The following is a 26,134-nucleotide window of genomic DNA, read 5'->3' on the forward strand; positions in this document are numbered from 1 at the left end:
CCAGTTTTTCAGTTTTGTCTTTCAACAGCAGGAGGAGCTTGTGGTTACTGTATTTGTATTCCTTGCAGGCACTTCTGTGTATGAAAAATGAGCCTTACATCAGTTGTTAAAATGTTACCTTTTCTCATTGCTCAGAAGTTTGTTTTTGGGCAGGCATATGGGTAACTTTTTAGAAGCCCTGTTGTCTTATCTTCCTCCACAATCAATTCCTGCAATGTAATAAAAGTAGTTTTCATTGCTGTCTGACCATTCTTTCTATGCTTGTATTAGGAGGGAATAAAAAACTTAGAGAAGTAATCTTAAAATACAGACATTTCTTCTGACAGTGACATACTGTCCTAAAATTTTTACAAATTTCAGTTGTTTCAATAAAAATTTTACAGATTTCAATTTTACAGTCCAATTGTGGAAAGACCAAGTAAGCTAGTCTTTGGGACTCCAGTAACTGATATAAGTTGTGTAATTGGGGAAAAAAGTTCTTTTGAAACACCAATTCTGATCTGAGACTTACAGCAGTAATCAGTGATTAATTGTAAATTATCTGTGTTGCCTTATTCCAACTCTAAGCCTTCTGACTGTGCTTCAGATATGCTGCAAATACAATTGAGGAAATGAAACAAGGGAACAAAAAGAAGTGATGCATTCCATTTATCTCTGTTTCATTGCATGCTTTGAGCTGATGAGTCTGTGCCTTAATTCTTGCAAGGGGCTCATGGGGAAGAAGAAGGAGTTGTCAAAGTGTGCTGGGAATCCACAGCCCCACCATGGCAGTGCAGCTCACTGTGATGCTTTTAGCTCTTTTTCCCTCTTGGACTACTGAACACAACCATCAAGGCTCACTGGGAAGTAAGCTAAAGCTTTCATCCTTCCACATGAAAGAGATTTACCACTTTTCTAATCCAACTAGCAGCGAGTACTGCTTCAGAAAGTCAATTTCTGCTGATGGTGAACTGATAGAAAGGAAAAGGAAAAGGAAAAATGTCCTTCTTCCCTACTTCAGTTTTCCTGATGCTGCCATTATGCTACTCTAAAATGTACTTACAGGTCATTGTGTTCAACACGAGTGTTGATCTTCAAAGCTAAGACTGAAAGGAAGGGTAAATCCAAGTCCACACCAATCACAGGCCCTGAAGAGAGGATGAATAAAAGACCAAGAGGAGTAAAAGACCATGATCCTCATGTGAATAACAAGTTTCTCACTGTTCAAGGAGTGAGCTTTAAACACAGGACTCATGGTAGTGGCCACTGGCCCAGATATATATGGATGCCAAAGTCCTTTTTTTTTTTTTGAAACCTCTGAAACAGAAGTTGAGATATCACCCTATGAGCTACTTGAAAAGTATTCTCCTGGAAATATGCCTTGTTTCTGATATTAAGCAAGGACAGCTCTTCTACATGTGAGGATGAACCCAGATGGAGTATGCAGCTTTTGTTTCCTTGGCAATATTACAGAGATGGCTCTGAGAACTGCAGGTGGGCTGCATCCTTCTAATGTGCCAGCCTGATGATCCAACAGGTGTTGGAATGCATCTAACTGCATTCTGTAGGCCCGGGGAGACTGAATTGTCTGCCAGCATTATAAAACAGGTTGATGATGCAGAGGTCAGGCTTCTATAAACAAAAAATGGCAGCAGAAAAGAAAAATTTACATGTGAGAGATGCTATAACTATTTTAAGACTGCCTGTAGAACAAAGATAAGGCCTCCTTGAACAGGAGTCACTGAGAAATTTCCAAGCAGTTTGAGGGGAAGATAAAATGCAGATTTCTATTCTGCCATTAACTGTGAGAAGAACTGTATGTGTTATGAATGGAGAGGGGAGTTTTAAACAGTTTTTTTTTCTTTGCCCAGGTCTCTGGCAGTAGACAGTAACTTTGTTGAGGTGGCCAGCACCCCAAAACCCACTCCTGTTGCAAGTTCTTAATAATGGCAAATTAGGTCTATTACAAAGTAAATAATTTATTTGATACACACAAATTTAGCAGACATAAGACTTTAACAGATGACTTACTACACAGGATAAACAAACACTGCTAGTAGGTAAACAATACAGCACAATTGAGTACCTATATTGCAGCTAGCGAATAAGTAGTATAGATTAGGATTCAATGTATCTTACCATCCAGTTGCTGATGGGAGATACAGATGATCCTTTCCCTCAATTTCCAGAAAAGTATCCAGGGAAATACATCCAAACTTTGTGGGAGAAGCCCTGCACATTTCCAGGGAGTGTGTAAGAGGCTTCTGTCTCTGTGATAATTTGTGTATCTTTTATAGTGTAAATCAGTGACTTTCAGTCAATGATATTTAAATTTTCTGTCTCTCTGCATCTGCTCTCCAGACCAAGATGTTTATTCTCAGCTGAGGGTCTCAGCCCTCTTGGTGCCAGAGATAACCCCCTGTCAGGTTATCTCATCCATATACAACAGCTGAATGTATTGGTAGAGAAGGGAAGGGAGGGAGGAATGTCCTGCCGCAGTGCATCACTTCAGAATCAGAGAATCACATTGATTACTGTGGATGTCTTCAGGCTTAGCATTGTTTTATAGCTCTTGATCTGAATATGCATAGTAATTTCTCCTGACTTAGGTATAAAGACTTGCAGGGGCTGTAGACCTCGCAGTAATTATTTCTTTAAGCCTGATTTCGTCTACTAAAAGGAAAGGTATATCTGTCTTTTCCTAAAGTGAGACAGGAGAAAAATGCTGCTTCCAGAATGTTCATGTTTAATCATAATAAAGTTGAGTAAGTTATCCTGAAGGAATGAAAAAATTTTGTAGGTAAATACCATGTGGTACAGGGACTAGAATAACTGAACTAGTCAAGGAATGAGACATTTCTTTTAGAAGTAGATAAGCTCTGTGTTCAACTGTGAGCCCAGACCTGACCCTTTGAAAAAATAATAATGAATACAGATGGCAGGGGAGTCTGCAAAGCATGAGCTGGCATAGCTGTGTGTAGTGAAAGCAGTAATAAGATGTCCTTCTTATTACTGCTTGTTTAGAGATGGGAAAAAACCTTGAAAGCTCTTAAAATGTACTGAGGTTAGCAATGTAAAAAATATTACTTGTGATAGTCTGTGAATTTAGTTTTTGGCAATGGTCTTAATTTGTTTGTTAGCCTAAGTTAGAAGAGATGTTAATGAATGTTAAGTTCATGCTGTTGAACTGTCAGGTTATGGTTAAACAGCAATGTGGACACATTAACAGCTTTTGTTAAAGACTGTTCCCTTTCCACTCAACAGACTTTTGATACATGAGTTAGTGATTTGAAAAGGAAGTCTACTTTTCCTGTCGAAGTATTGTTACAGCTAGCCTAATGACAGTCTCTGAGTTAGGAGTTTGTTACCTTCAACACCAAAAGCACCAAAAGACCCTTGATGCTCATACTGAAGCAGCCTTGCTACATTTTTATCTCCTTGTTCTCTGCATAGAGCAGGGTAGCAGAAAGGTCTTCTGCACCTGCTGCATGTTTGAGATCATTGCTTTGTTTGAGGAAATGCCCAGGACTTCAATGTCAAGCAATCTTTTGCTGGACACCAGTGTAAAAACAGAGTAATATTTATTAGACTATTTGAACTAATGGAAGCATTTAGCTCAGTCGTTGTTGATTCTTTAAAACATTTGACTATTTACCTTTAAAATGTATTTCTAAATTTTGCAAATTTATGATCATAAACCAGTTGTTGTTCTGGTTGAAATCACCTGGAGACATAAGCCTGCTGCAATTCAGAGATTCAGAATGAGTACAAAATACTTAACCTACTATGGTAGGGGGTGAGGGTGTATGTGTGTGCAGGGGTGTGTTGGATTTTGGAGGGGATTTTCTCTTTACTTTGTTCATTAACTGAGAAAGCTTTGTGATGAAAGAAGGTGAAGCGGGTCTAGAATATACAGAAGCTTAAAGTGCAAGTCAGAAAAAGTCACAAAATTACATTTCTAGAGGTGATTTCTGTAAAATGTTCTTGGTGCTTGTAATTCACATGTTGCTGTGTGATGAGATCCAGCTGCTACCTGTCAGCCTGATCATGGGTCACACAGATGGCCTAAGCATGGCCCATTAGTGAAATAAAATGTATTCCTGAAAAACAACTGCAAGGAAGGCTGTTTACATTTAAAATTCATCACACATTTAGGTAATTAATAGAGCTTCAGCACATTACAGTCTTCAGAAATTTAATCTGGACTAGAGCAGCATATCAGGCTACATTTTGTAGAAATGCTAAGGTTTTGGGGTTCACATTTTGATTGACAGATCTGTTTAAATTAGAAATCCCCCTCAATTTGTTACATCTGTGCCAAGTTTCAATGCATCCAGTCCAAGCCAAACCAGCTTTCTGCTGTACACTGAAGTTGGTTGAAATTTGTTTGGAGTTCCTGAAAAATAAGGAGACATGGTGTTTTAAAAAGCAGGATTTAAAACAGACTTTTCCAGTGATTATCTGTTCAGGTGAAGGGTGAGTAATGGACCAAAACTTGGTGGGAATTCTATGTGCATAAAATATCCTGAGTTGGAAGGGACTCACAAGGATCATCCAGTCCAACTCTTGGCCCTGCACAGAACATCCCCAAGGATCACACCATGGCCCTGAGAGCACTGTCCAAACACTTCCTGAGCTCTGTCAGGCTGGTGCTGTGACCACTTCCCTGGGGAGCTGTTCCAGTGCACAGCCACCCTCTGGGTCAAAAACCTTTTTCTAATACCCAGCCTAAACCTTCCTGACAGAACTTCAGGCCATTCCCTCTGGTCCTGTCACTGGTCACCACAAAGAAATCAGTGCCTGCCTGTCCTCTTCCCCTGATGAGGAAGTTGTAACTGCAGTGAGGTCTCTCCTCAGTCTCCTCTTCTCCAGCCTGAACAGACCAAGTGACCTCAGCTCTTCTTCATAGGGTTTCCCCTCAAAGCCCTTCACCATCTTCACTGCTGTCCTTTGGATGCTCTCCAATAGCTAATATCTTTCTAATATCACCCAAAACTGCACACAGTTATTTACAATTCTAGCGTATAAATCTGTGTTTTAAAAAGAAACTGCTGGTGCTGCCTTGCTTTCTATGGGGGCTGAGCTTGATAATCAAATTCATCATCTGCAATACAGATCCAGTGAACTTGGATGGCAACGAGCAAGAGGTTGCCATAAGGAGAGCTGAATGTTTGTTTTTCAAATTTGCATAACTAATTGACAGCTTATTAGGAAAGCTGAAAGCTAAAGGCAGGAAAACAAATTGGTTACAGCAGAAGAAAATGATTGTTACAGCATTTGGGTACCAGGGGCACTTAAGCCACATTAAACAATTTATCTTTCAGGAGGGCAGATGGAGCAATCTGTCAGGAGGCCTCAGAAATAAGTTTCAGCTGAGTGTGTTGGTATTGCCACTTGTTTCATTCCATGGCTGTGCTTCTGCAGCACACTGCCTGACTGCTACAGCCATGGCCAGAGCAACAATAAATCTTGTTCCTCCTTCTGGTTTTCTTCTCTGAGAGCTCCAGTTGTCCTGTTTCTGCATCTCCATGCCATGCTGGATGGCTGCACCGTTCACCTGCATGGGAGCTGACCATATGGGATGCTGCTGGCTGGGCTGAGTTCCATAGCTGGTCTGAGACTGCAGCCACGTGCAAGGCACCCAGTGCTGCTTCCCAGGGCTCCTCTGTCTGCCAGCAGCATCCTGAGCCACACTTCTGGAAGAGAAACTTTGGTGAGGGCAGAGTGGACTGTATTGCTGATTGACAAACAGAATTACCAAGTGTAGAGAAGGAAAGGATGTATCCAGCCTCAAAGAAAACATGTAAAAAGCAAACAGCCTTGCCTGCCAAAACATCTACCTCAAACACCCTAAAATTAAAAAAAGTGTTAATTATGTTAAAATAGTTCTAATCATTTATGTCTTGTGGCCATGATGAAAGCAACAGTCTTAAATACAGAAAAATTAGCTTCAGAGGTAGAAGGTTCTTCATGCTGTCTGCTGATTTATGTTTGAGAGTGGGAGAAGCTTGTTTCTTAATTTCTGCTACAAGGAGGGGAAAGTTAAGGAAAAATTATTTTTAGGTGGCTTTGATTGGAGATTTCATGTAGCTGGTTGTAAAATACCATCAGATCTTTTTAGGACTTCTTGCAATGATTTTTCATATAGGACTTCTAAGGAATATCTTTTGGGTCATGTAAAAATAGGACTTAAAGAGTAGAATTTCCATGGCAGCATTCTGAAGCTCATCCTGCCTGTGTAGCTGGCCCTGTGCCTTGTGCTGGGAGCATTTCAGTATGTTCTTGAGGAAAATGTTGTGAGGAGGAGGAGGTTTGTTAAGAACTAGCTAAAGTTTAGGCAGCCAGAGGGCTGTATGAAAAGGATGGGCATTATCTAAGCCAGAAACAGACTAGGTTGATGAAAATTGGAAAAAGATTGTACCAGATTTTTAAAAACAAACTATAGGAGAAAGCAATAACTTCTAGATTGTTTGTAAATTAAATCATAACATTCTATCTTAGACAAAATAGGAAAAAAGTCTGTAAAAACCCCAAATAAATAGGAGAAAACAATTTAAAGAATTGTCAGTTAAGCAGAGTGTGTATATTATAAGCTGAAAATAATTTCCAGTAATCCAAGTGACTAGTTGTACAAATGGTTCTCATATGAAGGGGGCAGATATCTTCAGGTGCAGCATATTTACAGATGGCAGGAACCACAACTGATCTGCAGAGAGCAAGTGATAACTCTGCACAAGGAAGACTACTTAAGAAAGAAAACAAACCCATAATTATTCTACATGAATCACAGAACAGTCAGGGTTGGAAGGTACCACTGGAGATCATCTATTCCAAACCTCCTGCCAAGGTAGAGTCCCTTATAGCGGGTGACAGAGGAACCTGTACAGGTGGATTTTGGATGTCTCCAGACAGGGAGACTCCATGACCTTCCTGAGCAGCCTGATCCAGTGCTCTGTTATCCGCAGTGTGAAGTTTTATGTTGAGGTGGAACTTGTGATTTAGTTTATGGCCTTTGCTCCTCATGTCCCTGGGCACTGGTGAAGAGTCCAGCACCATTCTTTTGGCACCTGCTTTTGAGGTATTTGTATGCACTGATGAGATCCCCTCTCAGCCTTCTCCCTTAGACTAAACAGCCCTGCTCCCTCAAGTCTTTCCTCACAAGAGAGATTCTCCAGTCCCCAAATCTCTGTGGCCTCTGCAGGACCCACTCTGGCAGTTCCTTGTCTTTCCTGTACCAAGGAGCCCAGAGCTGGACACAGCCCTGCAGGTGTGGCCTCACTGGGGCTGAGTAGAGGAGCAGGATCAGCTCCTTCAACCTGCTGGCCACACTCTTCCCAATGCACACCAGGATATCAAACTGTAATGATTTGTAATGACTTTAATTGCTGTCTATTGCTACATTTCTTCCATCTCCAGAAAGTGATATAGCAGAAGTAAAAGAGCCATAGAAAAGAACATCATATGTGTGTGTGTATATATATATATATATATATATATATATATATTTGTATATGTATGTATATATTTTTATTTATTTGTAAGCCAGAGTGCAGATTATGATGACTCTTCAGCAAGGCTGCTGGAGTAAATGCAATGATTCTCACAGTTTCTGACCTATAGAAAAATTGCTAAAGTTCCTGAAGCTTAAGAAACTGTTAAGATTCACGGGGTGGGAGGGGGAAAATGGATGTGGAAAATTAGGAGCTGTTTAATAAGAGTTGATTGCCTACAAACTGTAGTTGCAAATGTGTTGGATAAAAGCAACCATATCCATGAGGAAGGAGAGCCTGCAATTAAACTGTGTGTAAAACATCTGTAACTGGTAATAGCCAGTATAACAGAGAATATATTAAATGTAGGAGATTGCTAACAGAAATATTCATAGGGGGCAGTGGAGAAGTGGAAATTCTGTAGTTACCAAGACAAAGATACATGCTCCCTGCCTCTGATATAGCACTTCTTATAGTTCATTAAAGAAAAAAAAAAGTTACATAAATTCAAATGCTGAGAGTGTTACTCAGCATCTTTTCTAACTGATACCTATAACTTCCATTAAACTAGTTTTAGTCTGGCAAAAGGAGACCCAATTTTAGCTATATGTCTTGTTAACACAAGGAAAAAATAGTATCCCAGTAATTAATATGACAGTCATTAATTTCGTCTTTGGGTAGACCTTTGTATGAGACGATTGCTTGGAACCTTTAAGATCAGAATAGCTACAGCCTTGATATATTAGTTAAATATAAGCTAAATTTCCCTTATCAGACTTCACATATGGTAACTGAGTCAGATTCCTTGCTCAGAAGGTTAAATATTTGTAAAGAAGGTCATGTTAAGCTTGTGGAGCAGTTTCTAACTTTAGGAATTATAATAGCAATAGCTTCTTCAGAGCTTTTATCTATTTTTATGTCTACTCTATTGGCATTTTATCTTCTTTGAGGCTTCTCTCCAGTGATTTGTTCATTCTTATGTTTATTATTTTAAATTAATTTGTTGCTGGTTAAAACAGATTACCATGCCTTAGAGGAGGAATTAAGAATGAAGACCGCTTCCTCCCAGGTGAATGTTGTAATTAACATTAATTCAGGGAGCCAACTTCCCATCTCTCAGCTGTATTAAGAAAATGGAGATGGCTCCTTGACTGAGGAAAGTCGGTCTCCTCATCAATGGAGAATTTGTTCTCTAGAGAATGGGAGATACAGTTTTCATTCTCCCAACCTCCATCACCTCACATTGTGAAGGAAGTGGCTTCTTACTTGTGTCTCAGTTAAATTATTTGACCATTTCTCTCCAGGACTGTGAGGCAAGTTAGGTCAGCCAGCTTGATGCTTGACAGTGGAGCTCTGAAGAGAAATAGAATCTTTAAATATCATCCCTTTTGTCTGTGTTTAGACATCTGTGAACCCTGTAATGTTACGCCAAACCTTTTGGTACAATGCTTTTATCATGTGGAGGCACCTAGGCCTGGAATTTGTGCTGCATGGTAAATTCCTACTGTCAGAGATGCAGGGTCCTTCTGAGCTCTGTCCCTGAGCTCCTTGCATTATAAAGGGCTTCTGATGTCTGTATGCCACAAATACTTAAATAATCGATGGCTTAAATAAATGAAAATAGTGAAATAGTTTTTATGATGTGTTATGAAGATGCTTTCAAGTATGGTGGTTTGAGAATTCATTTGAGGAGACTGTAGTGAAAACTGCCCATAGGAGGATTTCTTTCCCCCCATCTCACTGTCCCTACTGCGTAGCCAAGCTGTGAGCCAGGTTTGTCAAGTCATAGAAACACAGAGCAGGTTGTTTCAATTATCCAATTTTTTGTTAATTTTCAGCTGGATCAGCTCCTTGATTTATATGACTGAGTCATGGAATTGAGATAATCAGCAGATTTGAGTGAGCTGCCAGATAGCCACTGAACACTTGATGAGCAATTTGGGCAGAAGGTATTGGCTGCCTTTGGGTGGCTGCCATTCTCAGATTCTCATAAGTGTTTTTGCTCAAGACTACTTCTTTTTCCTAGCATTTTAATAATTTGCAGGGGAAATATAAATGATAATATTGTTGGCCTTGTTAGAGGTCACTATTTAGATGACAGGGCTGGTGTTAATGCACACACAATTCAGATTTCATCAATGAACGAACTTTAATGGTATATGGAAAATAATTAGATAATGCTTGTTCACCATTTTTCCAGCATTCTGTAACAGATTAAAACATTGTCCACAGATAGCAATTTTCTTTTTAAATAAAAGATGATGCTCCCCTCCAAGCCCTCTCCATATTTTTTCACTTTTAAATATGGATAATCACGATTCTGTTGTGACATGTGAAGAAGCTTTAATAATATTTTCTTCATGTAGTATGTGGCTCATAATTGTTACATAAAAACACAAAGTGAAGTGCACCCAATTAAACACCTGCAGGAGTAAAATAGGATAAGTCAGGAGAGAATCCACCTCTGTATGCTGAGGGTACACATATGGGGTACATTTGTTTTCTAGTCCTATTGCACAAATTAGAAAACATAACTTCTTTTTGACACTGTTCACAGAGTTCTCAACTAGATAAAATGACAAAAATTAAACTATTGTCTTCTGATCCCAACTGAAATATCAGAATATGTTACCTAAAAAGATGAGGAACTCAGTAATAGTTTCACTGGGGTTTAGATTGATAACATTGATCTCCATGACTGTGTTGGAGAAGTTCATATTGCTTATGTAGCATTTATGTAAAGTCTCTATTTATTATGAATTATTTTGATGTGATCTCCTATCCTTCAATTTTTTCTTCACTAAATAAAGCTGCTGAATGTAAGCCTAGCCTCAGATTTACCCTAAAACTAAAACCAACCAACCAAAAACCATTAAATGAAGCATAGCATAATATACAGAAAGTGCAAGAAAATTAGAGTTCCTAAGTTACTTCTGGGCTAGAACGATGCCATATATATGTATTTATATGTATGTAACAAAACTGCTTTTTTTCCCCTCCCTTTTTTATGACTTCCTGCCAATGGGCATAATATTGAAAATGGATGCTGTTTATAAACAGTGTTTTTGATGAAGAAAACAGTGCATGGATAGTTCTTTTGATAAAGAAAACAGTGCATCCAGTTTAGCACCTTTGCTCAGTTTAGTGTTAGTTCTGAGTATGTCTGGGTAGCCATGAGAAAGGGGCCTGGGCCATGTTTCAGTGGCTGCTGCACATGGAGCCAAGGGAGACCTTGGATGAGTGGAAGATGTATCTTCTTGGATGTCTCCTGGGAATATTTCAGCAGGGAGCATTCCCAGTCTTACAGGCTATAGAGGGGAAAATTAAGGGTTAAAAAGGTAGCATCTTGCTTTTAATTAAGTACTGAGAAATATTGCTAGCTAGCATGAACCTTTATTTGAAATAAAGCTAAAATCTGTTTAAATTTCAATGTAAATCTCTTTCTGTTGCTGGCATTGAGACATAACTGCCTTTTCTGAAGTTTTAATTTAGGCTTTCTCAAATCTAGAAGTGGCTGCTTAGCTTGGTGTTTTTTCATTCTTGATGTCAGTTCTTTGCATTCCAAAAGATCAAAGCTTGTGCATGATCGTGAAGTTTTCTGCCTTTTGACAATGTGTTTATGAACCTATGATGATTCCACTTCCAGTTTCTTGCTTGATGACATTGCAGCTCTCATTGCTTCCGGATTGCACGGCTGGAGCTGAATTTTGCTCTGTGCCTGGAAGCTCCAAAGTTTTAGTGCAGACAGATTACAAATGCACCTGCTAAAACAAATAACAACTTGAGATGTAGAGCTTGGCTCTGTCAGCATGTGAAGGAGGGCCTGCCAAAACCAATTGGATGTGTTGGGCAGCTCCAGGTAATGCCAAGGCAGCATTCTTGTATTTGCTGTAGCTTCTGTACATCTCGTAGCTGTGTGCATCTTCCTGGCTGTGGCTGCTCCAAGAGCACATGCTCTGGGACATGGCAGAGCTGCTGCACAGCTTTGCTCCACTGTGCCAGGCTTTGTAGTTTGAATCTGACAGTCTTGTAACAACTCTTTTCTCCTTGACTTGAAAATAGAGTTCACTTTTTTGATCTTGCTGGGCAGATGTATACTGACTTTGTGACTGCAGCAAGTATTACACTTACCTTCCAATAGTGTGTTCCTTGTTATAGTTTTTTCATTTTCTTTATCTTTACCCCTTATAAGTTCAAATTCTCTAGCCTTTTGCCTGTTTCATGTTTTATGAGTTAAATTTCTAGTGTGAGAGTGAAATAATCTGAATTATTTCACTGAATGGAGCCATGAATTCTGAAATGACACCACAATACAAATTCTAAGTACACACTTAGTGCTTCTATTGTAACAGATTTTTTTTATCAGTATTTAAATAGTGATTATGATAAATCTGTCAGTAATAATAACTATGTTGAAAGGTGTAGTCATTTGTAGAAGTGGCCATGATAAGGAGGTTGTTTCTGGCTGTCATAAAATTTATGATTAAAATAAAAAACCTTTAGGGATTATTCTGGGCTCTTTGGACCATCAAATTAGAAAATCTGTGTTAGAAGATGACAGAAGGCTCTTGGTATGAGTAATATGTTTCAGAAGTTGGCAGATGAATAGTGCAAATGTTTCCAAATAGCCTCATGCAAAATTGAGTTACTTTTTCATAAAAACTACTTAGATCAGTGTAAGTCTGCTTCTTAGATAAGTGGGAAACATGTTTTGAGAATAGTCTAAAAGAAGCTGTAATAAAAATGAAAAATCTTATGCTTTACTGGAATTATGACTAGAAATTGAGTGGAATGACAGTACAAAGACTAAAATTAGAAGAATTTGCAATCAGACTTTGGCTTTGCAGTGTACAGGATTTGGCCCTATGGGGGACAAGAGATGTGTGGTCTTTGCTCTGGGCATTAAAAGTGCATTATGATGTTGACTAATAGGCTAGTCACAATAACCAAAAAACTTAAGCTTTATCTTGGTGTAAGTAGAGCTGGTTTTCCAGCAGAGGGGTAATTCTTGTTTGCTTACTACATTTGACTTGCAAACCATTTGCATTTCTTGCCAAAGCTCTTGACTGGCTTAGTTTGAAAACATTTTTGAACATAGGTGCTACTGTCATTTAAGAGAGAAAGCTTAAAAATAAGCATACTTTCCTGTACATTTCTGGTTTATTGAAACTGGAGCCCATAATTGAAGAAAAGAGAGGTGAAGTCTTGTTAGGGTGAATTTGAAACCAGACTGGGCACACACTGCAGAAGGAGAACTTTTCAACATCCTGGTAGTATTGTTTTTTTTATTTCTTTTTCCATCCTCAGTTCTTGTTGCTGTACAACACTGTACTTGTTGCTGGGAGCTGTGAAGCAAAAAAAGATCAAGACTTTGGGGTTTTTTTTGGGAGGGGCCCTCAATTCTAAGAGCTCTGTGAAGAATTTTTTTCTTGCTTCTATGTGTTACTGCACAACAAAACACTGTAGGATCTTGAATTACACTGGATAGTTAACTAGGGTTTGTCCCTTTGTATACAACCATAGTTACTCTAGGCAAGAGGTTCCTCTGACTGTAATAATTTCAGACTGCCCCACTTATTGCAAATGAAGTTTCATAGGTGGTTCTGCTATTATCAGCATCTCTCTCTGGAGCCCAAGAAAGAAAGGCATGGTTGTAGAAATGCTGAGGGAGGAGGATAAAGGCATATGGACAATATCTTCCCCATTGTCCCAGGCTGGGTGCAAATTTTCTTACCTCACCTTACCATTCTCTTGGACTTCAGACATTACTGAGCAGTATGGACGCCATGGGAGTCAGGGGCAGCGGGAACTTGACAGGCATCAGCTGTTTCTGTAAGAGGTAGAGGCAATAACTGGCTGGCGTGGCTGTAGAGAAGAACTTACTTTTTCTGTCTTAAGTTAAATTTAAGACACAAAATAAAGTTAAATCTTAAACTACTAGCAAGGCAAAGTAGCTGATGATTGTGTAAAATTATTTATAAATAAGAAATTGAAGGCATTTCTGAAATGAGATGATCTCTTGAAAGGTAATCTTTAAAATGGTCTAGAGAATGTTGAAGTATAGTGAATTAATATTTTTTAAAACTTAAGTACTCTAACAATGACTAAGAAGCCTCAAAGTTACCATTAAATTTGGACTTTGACACATAATTGGAATGCATAAAAATAGTCCAACCTGTAAAAGTTTGCATTCTGCATGCTAAAATCTAGAGGGATTAAACAGCAGACCAACTGTTCATTAATCTTCCCATTGAAGTATTGCTGTCTGAAGTGCAGCCAGCAGGGTGATTATTAAATCTAAGGCAGGATTTAAGATTTAGAATGCATTTTGAAGCTCTTTTTGTGTACTATAACTTTCCTGCTGACACCATGAATTGATCACCCTTGTGAAAAATTAATCAAGGAAAGTGTATTGTTGTTTTTTGACACACAAAGATTACACTTAATAAAGATGGAGAGAGAAAATGTATTTATGATAAAGTCTGTTTTTTTAAGAAAGTTGTATTGGAATAAAAATTGCCCCACAAAAAATATTTGTAAGACTACAGTTAGCAGCTGAGTCTGACATGCCAATGGCTTAGTGTCTGCCAGCCCTGAATATCCTTTATAACTTTCTGAAATAGAAATGCATTCTAATGAGTGATGAGATGGCGTTGCTGTTAAGAAATGTCCACACAAATAATAATGTATTCTAAGTGCAAAGACATAAAAAACAATTCCCCAAGCACTCACATTTTCATGATGTATTGTCCCTGCCTACATTTGCACTTACATTATGTTGTTCTTGTCTTCCTCTTAGAACAGAAATGCTTTGAAGTACAGATTGTCCTTTGGGAGAAGCAAGGAAGCAATTTTTGTAACACCAAATACATTCTTATCACAAAACTAGTATTATCTATCACATCAGCTTGCAATTAAACTCAACTGTGTTGTTTCATCCTGTTTCTCCCCAAATCATTCAAAGTCTTCTGTTGTGACTGTTCAGAACTTCTGGAAGGCAGTCACACCACTTGCCCTGGGATGTTTTGTAGAACACTCTGGACAATTAATCTTTGCAAGCTTCTCTGTCCTCATTGTAGCAAGAGAGGTTCCTATAGGGAGTGCTTCAAAGCACAGCCTGCATTAGGAGCTCTGGGCTGTATTCTGGAGCAGTGTACCCTTGCCCAGCATTCGGAAAGAGGGCTAAAATGGGTGAATTACATAGCTAAACATGGGTAGCAGGACAGTTTGTATTCCTTTCATCTTCTAATTTGCATCTCTTCATTTACTTGACTCCAGTCTAGCAGTTCCAGATACCTGTGGCATTTGTCACCTTTTTTTCTCCTCAGAGTTGTTCTTACTTCCCATATTTTAGTAATGATGGAATTATTTTTTAAACAGTTGTAGTGGACTATCCAAGCAGCTGTTGAGTCATGCAGGAGGCAATAGGTGCAATCAGCCTTTTCTATTTGACTTTGGGATGCGAAGTACGCAGCTGTGGTTCCTTCTCGTAGATCTTTTGCTCTGCCACTGCTGTACACTACATCTAATTCTCAAGAATACTGTTAAAACAATGTCACTCTTCATGGGGTGCAGAAGTTTTTACTTAGATGGAAAGTGGCTGCATTTTCCCATGTATCTATTTCCCCTAAATCCTGGGGATCACAGTAGGAGAATGGGTGCCAGATTGATAGGACATGATCAGTAAGCCTTCAAAGGCTTTCAAGGCTCTACTCTTGCCTTTGTTTTCCTGTGACTACCCAAGTTTTGCAGTACTCGTGATGGGTCAGTTCTTTTCCAGTTTCCTTAGGCCACAGAGTGGTCAGACCTTTAACCTTTCTCCCCTACAAACATTGCCCTTTCTACTCCACCAAATAATAAGACACTAAAACTAATTAGTACAGGGAAAGAAAAGGCTGGTTATTTGCTTAAGTTGTCAGTTTGCTGGCACTTTTTCAGTTGCTAAAGCAGAAAAATAAGGTTATGAGGCAGCATTACGGGTGGCTTCAGCCCAATTTTTATTTGCTCATGTCATTTTTGAGCATTCAGCTGCAGTGGCAGAATGTATAAACTGGAAATGAAAAAGTGGCATTGATCAGTAAAAATATGTGTTCTGAAACAGTGTCCTTACTTTGCATGAAAGTATTTAGGGTGGTGGTGGGTGATAGGGACTGAAAGGATCTCAGCAGATCTGGTCTGACTATAGAGCGCCTGGTATTATATTCAAAAATAAAGATATAGGAGTATGCTCATTCAAACTAAAAGCTATTAATCTATACTCAGGTGAAAATGGTTAATGCAGAAGCATATTAATGGTAATAGGGAAGTGAAAAAACCAATTCTTTTCATCTCTGACAAAATTAACCCAGTGCAATACCAATGATGAAAACTTACATAACGTCCACTTTCAGTCAAATGAAATTAAAACTAGAACCACAAGTGACTCCAGAGGAAAATTTAGAGAAGTAAAGAATTATTTTGCTTCTTTATTGTACTTATCAATTTACTTCAATTTTTCTCACAGTTAATGCAAGAAATTGGAGTTTACATTTAGAAACATAGTATCCTAAGAGGTAATACTATCATAAGATATAAAGTGCTGGGGCTGCTTCTGTTTTGAAAACACCAAAAAGTCAGAGAATTGAGGAGTTCCTTAGTAAGGCAAATGAAAATATAAGTTACTGATTTCAAGCAGGTGTGTGTTTTTCTCAAGTTTGCAGGTACTAGAGGTAGTTTTGTATAAACTACCTGTTGATTGTGAAATAGATAAATATGCTGAGTAAATGTTTTTTTCCTAATCCTTTTTAGCAAAACTGCTACTCATTATTTCTGTGTAAATATGTTTCCTGTTTGATGTCATTTTTTATTTTCAATCTTTGGTTTCTTCATCTTCTTCCCTTATAGTCAGGGTTGGACACCTTCCTTATGGAATTTGCTGGAAAATAGGGAACAATTGTGAGGTGAGATTAAGCCTTTTTACAGTGACATCAGCAAGGCATGCTGTGTTACACATTCAATTTAACAGCCTTTTTCAGTCTTACACTATCTAAAATAGAGCCTTTGAAATTCTCATAACCTGGAACTTTCCAATGGTCACCAAAGGAAGCAGTTCTTGTCAGGCAGAATCAGCACACTGGAGAGTAAGCTGTTAGCTTGCTATAGTACGCTTCAGCCTGAGCAATGGGGCTTGGTCAAAGGGGAAGCTGTACTATTAAAGTGAAGATCACAATGCCTGTTCCAAGTGGAAGCACAGCAAAAGTAATCCACACCCATGCTCACGTAGGCAGCAGCCTATATACTGTGTCTCACTAGGGTGCAAAAACTATTGCTGCTGTTGTAAGCTGTGAAAGGAGGATAAATATGCTTGTTTCAAAAGGGTAGCTTGTTAACTTTAATAAATTAATCCAGGAGAAAACAGTGCTTCAGGGTGAACCAGTTTTGTGGATTTTTTATGGTGATTGTTACTATACCTCTGTTTGTTCTTATGCCCAAGGCACAAACAGGACTCTGTGAAATGTGTTGCCATCAGGAACAGCAGTTTGGGTAGACATTGGCAATTGCTTGTGCATTTTGAAAAAGCTGGAAAATAACAAATCTCAGTGCACAGTGTTGTGTAGTATGCTTACAAGCATGTACCCCTGGAGCAGTAACAGACATTTTAATTTTCAAGAGTTTGAGTTTTGGTGGTTTTTTTTTTTTTTACAGATAGCTGGTTGCTAAGCAGTGGTAAATGTCCAGTGTGCATCTGTTGTGCCCAAAAGAGCTGAAGAAAGCAAAGTAAATTACCTGAAAATTTCAGCTTGTGATGGTTTCTGAACCATTAATCTTAATAAGAAGAAATCATAGCTTAATGTACTCAGGAAGGGTAGTAGATATATTTAAAAAAAAAAAGGAAAATATTGAATGATTATGCTTCTTTGGATGATGATGGTTGGTTTGCTACTTTAAATTTTGCTTCTTTTTTCCATCTTAATGTAATGTGCTTCTCTAAAGAGGTTTTAAAAACAAAACCCCATGACCTCACTGTTAGCCAAAATCAAAGATCTTTTCTTTCAGATTTCTCACCCCCTCAAAATTAGGGAAAACTGTACAAGGTAGTATACTCCTAAGAGAATTAAACTTTCATTAACAAAATAATCATCCAAATTCTTAAGTAGAGTAATCAAGAGTTTACAAGTGTGATTTCATAAAATATTTTGCTTTTACCTGAAGGTGAGGATTCTGTTCTGATTACCTACATAGATTTAAAAATAGGATCCTTTAACTCTGATTGTTTAATTGTAAAAATTGTAAAAATGTCAAAATAGTGCCTGGAGGATATTTCTGGGGTATGAAAGAGAACAGGGGAGGAATAAGACCTGCAAGCAATGCCTAATTTTTTTTTTTTTTCTAAAAATGTGAGAAGTGCTTCTGATTTCAAAATACTGAGCAAATTTCATTAACTACCTCAATTTCCACTCATGTTCAGCAGCTAAGAGTTATTAGAAGTAGCTATTAAAATGCATTGATAACTACTAAAGTCTTCTTCAATATAAATGCTCTTTCAGTAGCCAGCACAGTAATTTTATTCAAGGAGCATAAAAATATTATATTACTCTTGGATGTATGATGTTACTACATTAACTATTTCTTTTTGACCCAAAATGATCTTGTTCTTGTAATGTGCTTAGTTGAACTAATCTAAACATCAACTTAATAAATTCTAGTGTGTTTTTTTTTTTTTTTTTATTTATTTCAAGAAATAAGTGCAGTGAGAACATCATATCTGAAACAATGTTTTTTTCTGCAGCTCCAAGGTCTAGCAGCAAACAGCGCTGGTCATGATATATGTTAATTGCTACTAGGAATAAGCCTTTGTTCTTACAATGTATAGCTGTGGAAGCTGTTCTCCAAACTGTCAGAAGTTTTTGCACCTTCATCAAACTAGCCCCAGATCTTGGTGTGATGCATTGTGTGATTTCAGTCTAGAGTAGAAATACTGAGGGGTGTGAGAGCTGGTCCCAGAGACCATTGCTCACACTAATGACTGACATGGGAATACTTTTTATTCCTGTGGAACAGGAAGGACTTTAGGTTGGTGAAATCTCTTGACAGTGACTTTGAAGAGCTGCTGCATTGGGGCTATTTAATATTACACAGTAAATGTCTTATGCTTTCCTTTGCCTCAGGTAATTCTTCTAACACAACGTGCTGATGCATGTCACATCTAATTTTTAAATACGAGACTTAATTTCAATTCCTTTTAGTTTGCAGGATGAGAATTATTGTCGTTTACAGAAATTTTAGTGCTCAATTTAGCCCTGAAAATTGCTGTTTCAAAAAAATTACTCTGTATGTCATAAACTCAAGAGTTCTGGTAATTTTACAAAGCACAGCAGGAGCTTGAGTACAGAACACATCAGAAAAGTATATCAGAAACCTAAAAAGCTTTCATAGAATTGACTATTCCTTGGACTTCCATCAAAGTCTTTTGTGCCCTTGTTCAGTCTCCATCAAAGAGGTACTTCTGTTCATTTTTATTTTTTAATTGACAATTTCTGATGTGACATATTTGCCATTAATCTTAATACAGTTCCAGCTTTGCTTCTGGTAAGTTTAAAGGAGAAGAAAATTCCTTTAAAACAAGAGCACATCCATAAGAACAAAATGTTGCTCTCTGTAGCTGTATACCTGTGTCTGAGTGATAATGTACTTCTGAAAAAAATCTCCAAAGAGAAATATGTTTAGGCTTTACATGACAGTCTTTTTTGTTATATGAAAACATTCTGGTTTAATGTTATTGTGTTTTAAGGATGCCCCAAACATCAGTTGCAGTACATTGTCCTGAATAAAAACACTGGAGATCTAGATAGTTCCCTTTCTGGTTCATCAGTCATTGTGCTGCTGTAGGAGGGCAATGTTGGTCCTGTATTTTACACTCAATTAGCAAGCTTCTGGAGGCTGACAGAGACCTGCATAGTCCTAATTAGAAGGACATCATGTACTTTCAGAGATAAAATTATGTGCAACATCAGTTGGAGAAGTGATGCAATCACTTACCAATGTTCAAATGTAGGTAATGAAGCATTTCCTATGGTCTGCATCAGTGCAGAGATTCTTGTTACACCTTTGTTTGGTAGTCTGGAAGAAAGAATTGTTTTATGCTTAACTCAGAATGGCATACAAGTAATCATAGTAATAGAAGAAGGAAGGTATGAGAACTCCTGGGTAACCTATTATTTAGAGGCCCTATGTGCAATGTTTTTTTTTTTTTTTAATTCTACCTTGTCACAAATGCGTGATTTAGATTTCTTAAAGAAGCCTTGTGAAAGGTATTAGCAAAAGCATTTTGCGTATGGTGTTTTGAAAGTGCAATTTAACAAGGTTCAATGTCAACTTTCACTCTGTTACTCTGCAGCACAGTTGTTTGAACAGTGATTCAAAACTACCAAGGCATAAGTAAAGCTACTAAGGCACAAGTCAAAGCTATCATACTAAAGGTTACACACAATATCGGCCACTTACCAAAGATCTGCCATTTTAAAGGGTCTCAGCCTTGAGAGGCTCAAGGGAAGATCACTGCTATGCAGCCAGGCTGTTCAGCTGGGAGAGCTCAAAGAAAACTCACTTCATCTGTCATCTATAATGGAACACGGTGGTTGGCTTTTATTGAAATTACAGCAGTGGGAGAGGTTTACATGAGATTTCTTGTACCCTCAGCCTTCTTTGTTCTTTGATAAATGGGTCTTGGAAAAGCCACCTGCTGTTCATGTGTGAATCACCTGATCAGTGTTCCAAGTCATATGCACCAGTGCTCACTTGGGTCCCTCTGCTCCTTTGTGGGCTTTCAGAGATTACATGGGAATGAGAGGAATTCTTGACCAAGTGTGGCCCAGGCCAAGCTGGGAGCTTGTACCAAACTGCTGCTGGTTTCGCCATGTGTCTGAGTGCACTTGTCACACACCTATTACTGTGCTAAAATGTGCATGGAGCCCAAGAGTTTGCATCCAGAATGCCAGAATTTAGCAGATGTGCAAAAGATGTTACGCAGCTTGAAATAGGTATTGTAAGAAAGGTAATAAGTTGATTCACATGGTACTTAGTATGTCAAGCAGTTTGCTGTCCCAGAGATATCGTGTGCATTTTGAGCTACCACAGTATTTTCCATGAAAGATGATGCATTGAGCCCTGACTGTTAAGAAATAGCAAATGTCTGAAGTGTAAATGTGATCTCCTCAAAGCTACAGGAACAGAAGTGACCATCAAAAATGAAGAATAATCTCTAGTGCCTCTTGTGGAAAATGGCAAATGAAGCTCCCAAGTGCTGCATTGCTTGAAGAGGAGGAGAATGTTGGTGCTTTAGCACTACTAGAAGGTGTACAGAGGCCAGATGAGCAAGAAGTTCTCAAAGGTTGAGAAATCATTCTTGTGGTCCACCTATCCTACTGCATTTGCTTGAATCTTCTTTTTCCTGAGCTTTACAGTAGAGAATAAGATAATCATGTTTGTGATGCTGAATTGTATAATTAGCTAAATTTGGTATGATGTCCAATAAATAGAAAAGTTAATTAAGGAGTATGTTCTAAAAGTGAAGATCAGTTCTTTTCATAATATTTCTAACATTTTCTTAAGTTGTAGACACTGCTAAATAATGATTTTTCATCTTGAAACAAAAATATACTTCTAAGGTAATTATTTAATGCTAAAGACTATTGTGAATTAGGTTTTTACTAGCATTTGCAGTAGATGAAATTGCATATGTGTAATGATTGGAAAAAAGTGGATTTAAACAATGCTTCAGTAGATTACATTTGTTATTGGGGTTTTTTAAAAAGCGTGTCATCTCAGCTGTGAGTGAGTTGAATTTTATCCATCAGAAACTGAAGGTGTGGTTCAGTCCAAAAGTATTTAGGAGGACTCTAAATAACATGAATTGAAAAATTTCCTCAAAGAGGGTATTTATGACCCATCGAAACCTATATTTGAATGTTCTGTTTTCTCCAGAATGTGTTTTATTTAATAGAGCATTCCTTTATAGTGTTTGATAATTTGTTAGCAGTGAGTAACATGGATAGTTGATTTTGATTTGTGGAGTCAATAAACTAGTAATGACTCTAGACATTCAAATGCTGGCTGACAACAGTGTCAATCCAGGATGTCTTTGGGGAAGTCTGGAAAATGTTGGTAGTAACAGGAAATGCTTCATTAAAAACTCTTGAGTCTTGCAAATTATTTCTGAATATTGTGTGGATTTCCAAAAGATTGTGACTGATCTGCCAAATCTAATTCCATGCAGAATGAGATTTCTTTGTGCCCACAATAACTTTTTGTGGCATTTTATATTTAATGGTATTTTTTATTTAATATTTTATATTTTAAAGTTTCATATTTATCAAACCTCTTACTGTTCTTCATCTCCACTTCACCCCTAGTGTTGAGAGAATTGAGATAAGGTTTTACACTCTAAGTTCTTGAATAATTATTTAATTAGTACTGAGTCTAATGATCAATTAAAATACAGGAATGAAGGCCATAAGAATCAGAGATTAGTGAATGTACTTAATTAGTATTTTGCTTTAAAGACAAATCAATGAAAATATTTTCCCTCATGAGGATGACTGTGCTGCTCATATAATCTTTGGAAGTTCTGAAACCAAGCAGATGAATCTCAAGAAGTCTAACTGAAGCAAAGGATTTTACATTGAACATGGAGTGCACCATATATCTTTCAGGAACAGGATGAGACACTTAATAGCTTTTTAATGCATCTTAGTGTTTTAAATTTGTGATACATTTGATACATTCTTATATAGAATTTCTATTCTCTTATGGTTTTCTGTTGCAAATAAAGCCTTGCATATGAAATAGTTTTGCTAAAATGTTATTATTGCTTTTTAATTATCTTAAATGCAAGTAGTTAATTCTAAAGATTATATTATGGGTTCTTTTTCCCTCAGGAAAAAATGGCAAATTTTCACTCAAATACGAGTAGTACAGTAAGTGCCAGTGTAATTAGGTCCAGTGGATTCCTTTGCAGAAAATACCATGTTTTTCGTACCCTGTTATTCACACCTTGCATTTGTATCTTGAGTAATTTCCTTCTTGAAAAATAATTACTTCGGAATAATTTTTGAAAATTTAATAAAAATACAGTTTGTGACTCAAAACACATCAGAAGGGAACATTTTAGAGTCAAGGGCACATGCATATTGTACTTTCTTTTTGCACATACCTGTTACTTTGACTAACATGAACATGCCTTTATTTTGTGAATATTACATGCACCAAGTGTTACAATAGTACTTCCCTTCCATGGTTAAGTGGGGTTTTTCCTGGAAAAAAGTCTCTTGAAAAATAAACTTCACAATCACAAAGAAATTTTGAATTAGTATGCCTTATAATTCAAGGAAAGTGCTAGCAGCTTTACATCCCTTTCATTCAGGATTAATTGTTTTGAATAATAAGACTGAAAGATGGTAATGCAAAGTGAATGATATACTGATGTTCTTATAGTGTATATTGTGCAGGTTTGGAGTTTTTTGGGTTATGGGGTATTTTTTGGGGTTTTGTGGGTTTGGGGGTTTTTTGGGGGGTTTTGTGGGGGTTTTTTTTTGTTTTTTTTTGTTTGGTTGGTTGGTTGGTTTGTTGGTTTGTTTTGTTTTGTTGTTACAAGACTGGTCCAATTATATTAGCAATATATCGTTTTGTGTGCAAGATTTTGCATGAATATGAGATTTTGGGTAGAAAGTGTCTATAAATATTCTTAATATATTACTGTCTTCTTCATCTGCTTTTTCTTGTTGGTATGCAAGCTAATGTGATGGAAGATGAAATATTTTTTACAAAGTAGCTGAAATAAGTTTGAAGTCATCTTTTTTTTGATGAGTGTTGAAGGAATGAATCATTTGTAATTGCAGACTGTTAAAACAAGTAAAGACTTAATATCCTTGTACCTGTTTGTGTGAATAAGTTTTATTGCTGAATGAAATTTCTGCCTATTAGTTGTTTTGAAATGAGATTTAATATTTGTGTAGCCTTTTGAGGAAATTAATATAAGCATTAATTGACAGTAACTATGTCAGGTCCCATTATGGGTAAGTATTTAACCTTAGATGCTCATGTTTGCATAAAAGAAAATGTATCATGGTACAGATAGAGCATAACATGTGATTAGCATATATTGGTGGTGAGGTTTTTTAAAATAATCTCCTTGGGCAAATACTTTTAGGTTTAATCTGCAGCATTTAAGAACAGTATCAATTAGGATATCTATTGAAAAATATTGTAAGTTGAAAAATTTTATAAGTAATCGCATTTTAAAATATGCTACAAGAGGATGTGCATTGACAAGCACTAAAAATTTTAGTATTAATTTTTCTTGATCTGCTTGCATCCTCTCCTACTCCATTTTTCTGTATTTTGAGAGTGATGCCCAGTAGGTTGGTTTAGGTTGGTTGTTAGGTACACCATCTTCTAACAGCAGCTAGTACCTGGAGTCAGAACTCTGCTGTGTTATCATCTCCATTCACAAAATCATATATGATTTCATAGCTCTTGGTAACTATCTGAGAATGCATGCTTAATTCCCAGTTCATACATCTGACTGAAGAGAGCAGTCAGAAAGATGATGGGTCTGTTTCAGCTTTGTGGTTTCTCATCTGTTCCTTGCATTTCAGCTGTGCTTGGGATGTTGGTGTGGCACCCAAGCAGCTGAACCATGCAGAGTGGAGAGCCTTGATTCATCTCCCTCTGCTGCAGAAAGCAGGTGGTTCTCCCTGAGTTATCCTTTCAATGGCATGATGTAGTTTAATCTCTGCCCAAGGCACACATCCATTGTTTACACAGGTGATTGTACTGCACCTTCAGCTTTTCCTTGGTTGCATCTTGTAGACAAACAGTTTCACGAGACTTAGTACAATAAATGGGCTACGTGCAGGGCACATACAGTGTCTGGCAAGATCGACCTTGCTGAGGCCCTTCTAGAAGAGATGAAAACAACCATTCTTGAACACGTGATAGTTTTTACAGAATGCTGGAACTGATTTAATTGGTTTGTTGTTGTAATTTGACTTCTCATATCTTAGAGTATGAGTAGCTGGGAGGGACCTTTTTATGCTGACGTTTGGTGATTTTACACAGAGAATCCCATACTCTATCCCTAGTATTATATCTACAGAGTAGAAAGAGCTCTGAGTCTTTGAGTCTGTATTTGCAATTGTTAATATTGATTGTGTGTTTCTTTATTTTTTTAGGGTTTTGGTGGGGGGTTTTTTTTGTGTGTTTTTTTTCCTTTTCTCCTCCTGAATTTGTGTCTCACTGTGAGTAAATTTTAAATTAGCTGCTTTAAATTAAAAGTTAATCTAGAGTAGCTATTCAAAATTTATGCAAAAAATGCTTGTACAACTACTCAGTTTAAGTACTTAGTGCAGAAACTTGGTTTCAACATGGTCAGTTTTTTTTAAATGAGAAACATAACAAACATAACAAAATGTCTAGCTCTCTCATATAAGGCTGTCTTGTGTAGGAACAAAATACTGGCTTATATTCCCTTATACAAGGGATTGTTTTGTATTTGTGTCCATGGCTAACTGGCTTTGTTTCTTTTTTTTTTTCTCTTCTTTTACTTTAAAAGGTATTTCTCAAGAGTGACCGGGTTGCAAGAATGGTCCACAGTGGAGGATGTTCTGCAAGTGACTTTAGAGATGTTTTTAAGAAAAACATAGAAAAGAGAGTCCGAAGTTTGCCGGAAATTGATGGATTAAGCAAAGAGACAGTGTTAAGTTCTTGGCTAGCCAAATATGATGCCATATACAGGGGAGAAGAGGACTTTTGCAAACAGCCGAATAGAATGCCCTTAAGTGCTGTATCAGAGCTGATTCTGAGCAAGGAACAGCTTTATGAAATGTTTCAACAGATTCTAGGGATCAAAAAATTGGAACATCAGTTGATTTATAATGCCTGCCAAGTAAGTATTGGTATCATTCAGTTTTGTTGTGTCCAGAATGTCTCCCCTATGCCAGCAGGTCCAGTGCTTCCTCCCTGTGTGTAGACTCCTTCAAATTTAGGTGCATTTCTGCAGTCCAAGGAGATGAAACTGCTCAGCAAGGAATCTTTGCATGATCTGATTGCTGCTGAGCAATTGGATAAAGGGTATGCAGAGAATGTGGTACTTATGGTACAGGGGTCTCTTATTACCATGTCACAGCTCACACAATTTGGGTGATTTTGAGCAATGGGCGATGGTCTGTACATCTGCATACCCTCTGATAAATTACATATGCATGTACATACATTTCTGAGCCTGTGTGTTAATCTTTGAAAGAAATTTGCTGCCATGTATAGATGACATGTGATTCAGGATCCTGTTGGATATCCAGTGTCTAGAAGGTTTGTGTGTTAGAACTAAATGTGCTTCAATTCAAGCATCCTCTACAAAGCTAATTTTCACATTTCTGCATTGTTGTTTTGTTGGATACATTATTTTTCCTGTAAATTACTGAGACCAAGAGAGTCCATTCAGCAGTCATATTTAGATTTATGTGTATAATCTCTCACTAGTCAGTAATATAGTTGGCATGCAAAAATATTTTATTAACCAGTGTTCATAGTGATGGAAGAGTAAATTAACAGTTAAGGAGGAAAAACCTGAAGAAAAAGAAGGTATTTTTGCTAGTCTCACAACCAATGCATAGATGAGGCATTTAAAC

General features: G+C 37.5%; 1 protein-coding gene across 13 annotated transcripts in view; it reads left to right on the forward strand.

Moving 5' to 3' along the window:
* Positions 1 to 26,134, forward strand: part of CADPS2 (calcium dependent secretion activator 2) — a 281,026-nt gene that overhangs the window by 66,909 nt on the left and 187,983 nt on the right. For 11 of the 13 annotated variants that reach the window (XM_085568954.1, XM_077783432.2, XM_085568957.1 and 8 more), the window contains exon 3: positions 25,060 to 25,392. The exons of the other annotated variants lie outside the window; for them this stretch is intronic. In XM_085568954.1, the coding sequence (XP_085425080.1) occupies positions 25,060 to 25,392 (333 nt within the window). The remainder of the gene's footprint in view (positions 1 to 25,059; positions 25,393 to 26,134) is intronic. 13 annotated transcript variants of the gene reach the window in all.

This window comes from Lonchura striata, chromosome 1A, assembly GCF_050655825.1.
Source record: "Lonchura striata isolate lonStrDom1 chromosome 1A, ASM5065582v1, whole genome shotgun sequence".
Lineage (NCBI taxonomy): Eukaryota > Metazoa > Chordata > Aves > Passeriformes > Estrildidae > Lonchura > Lonchura striata.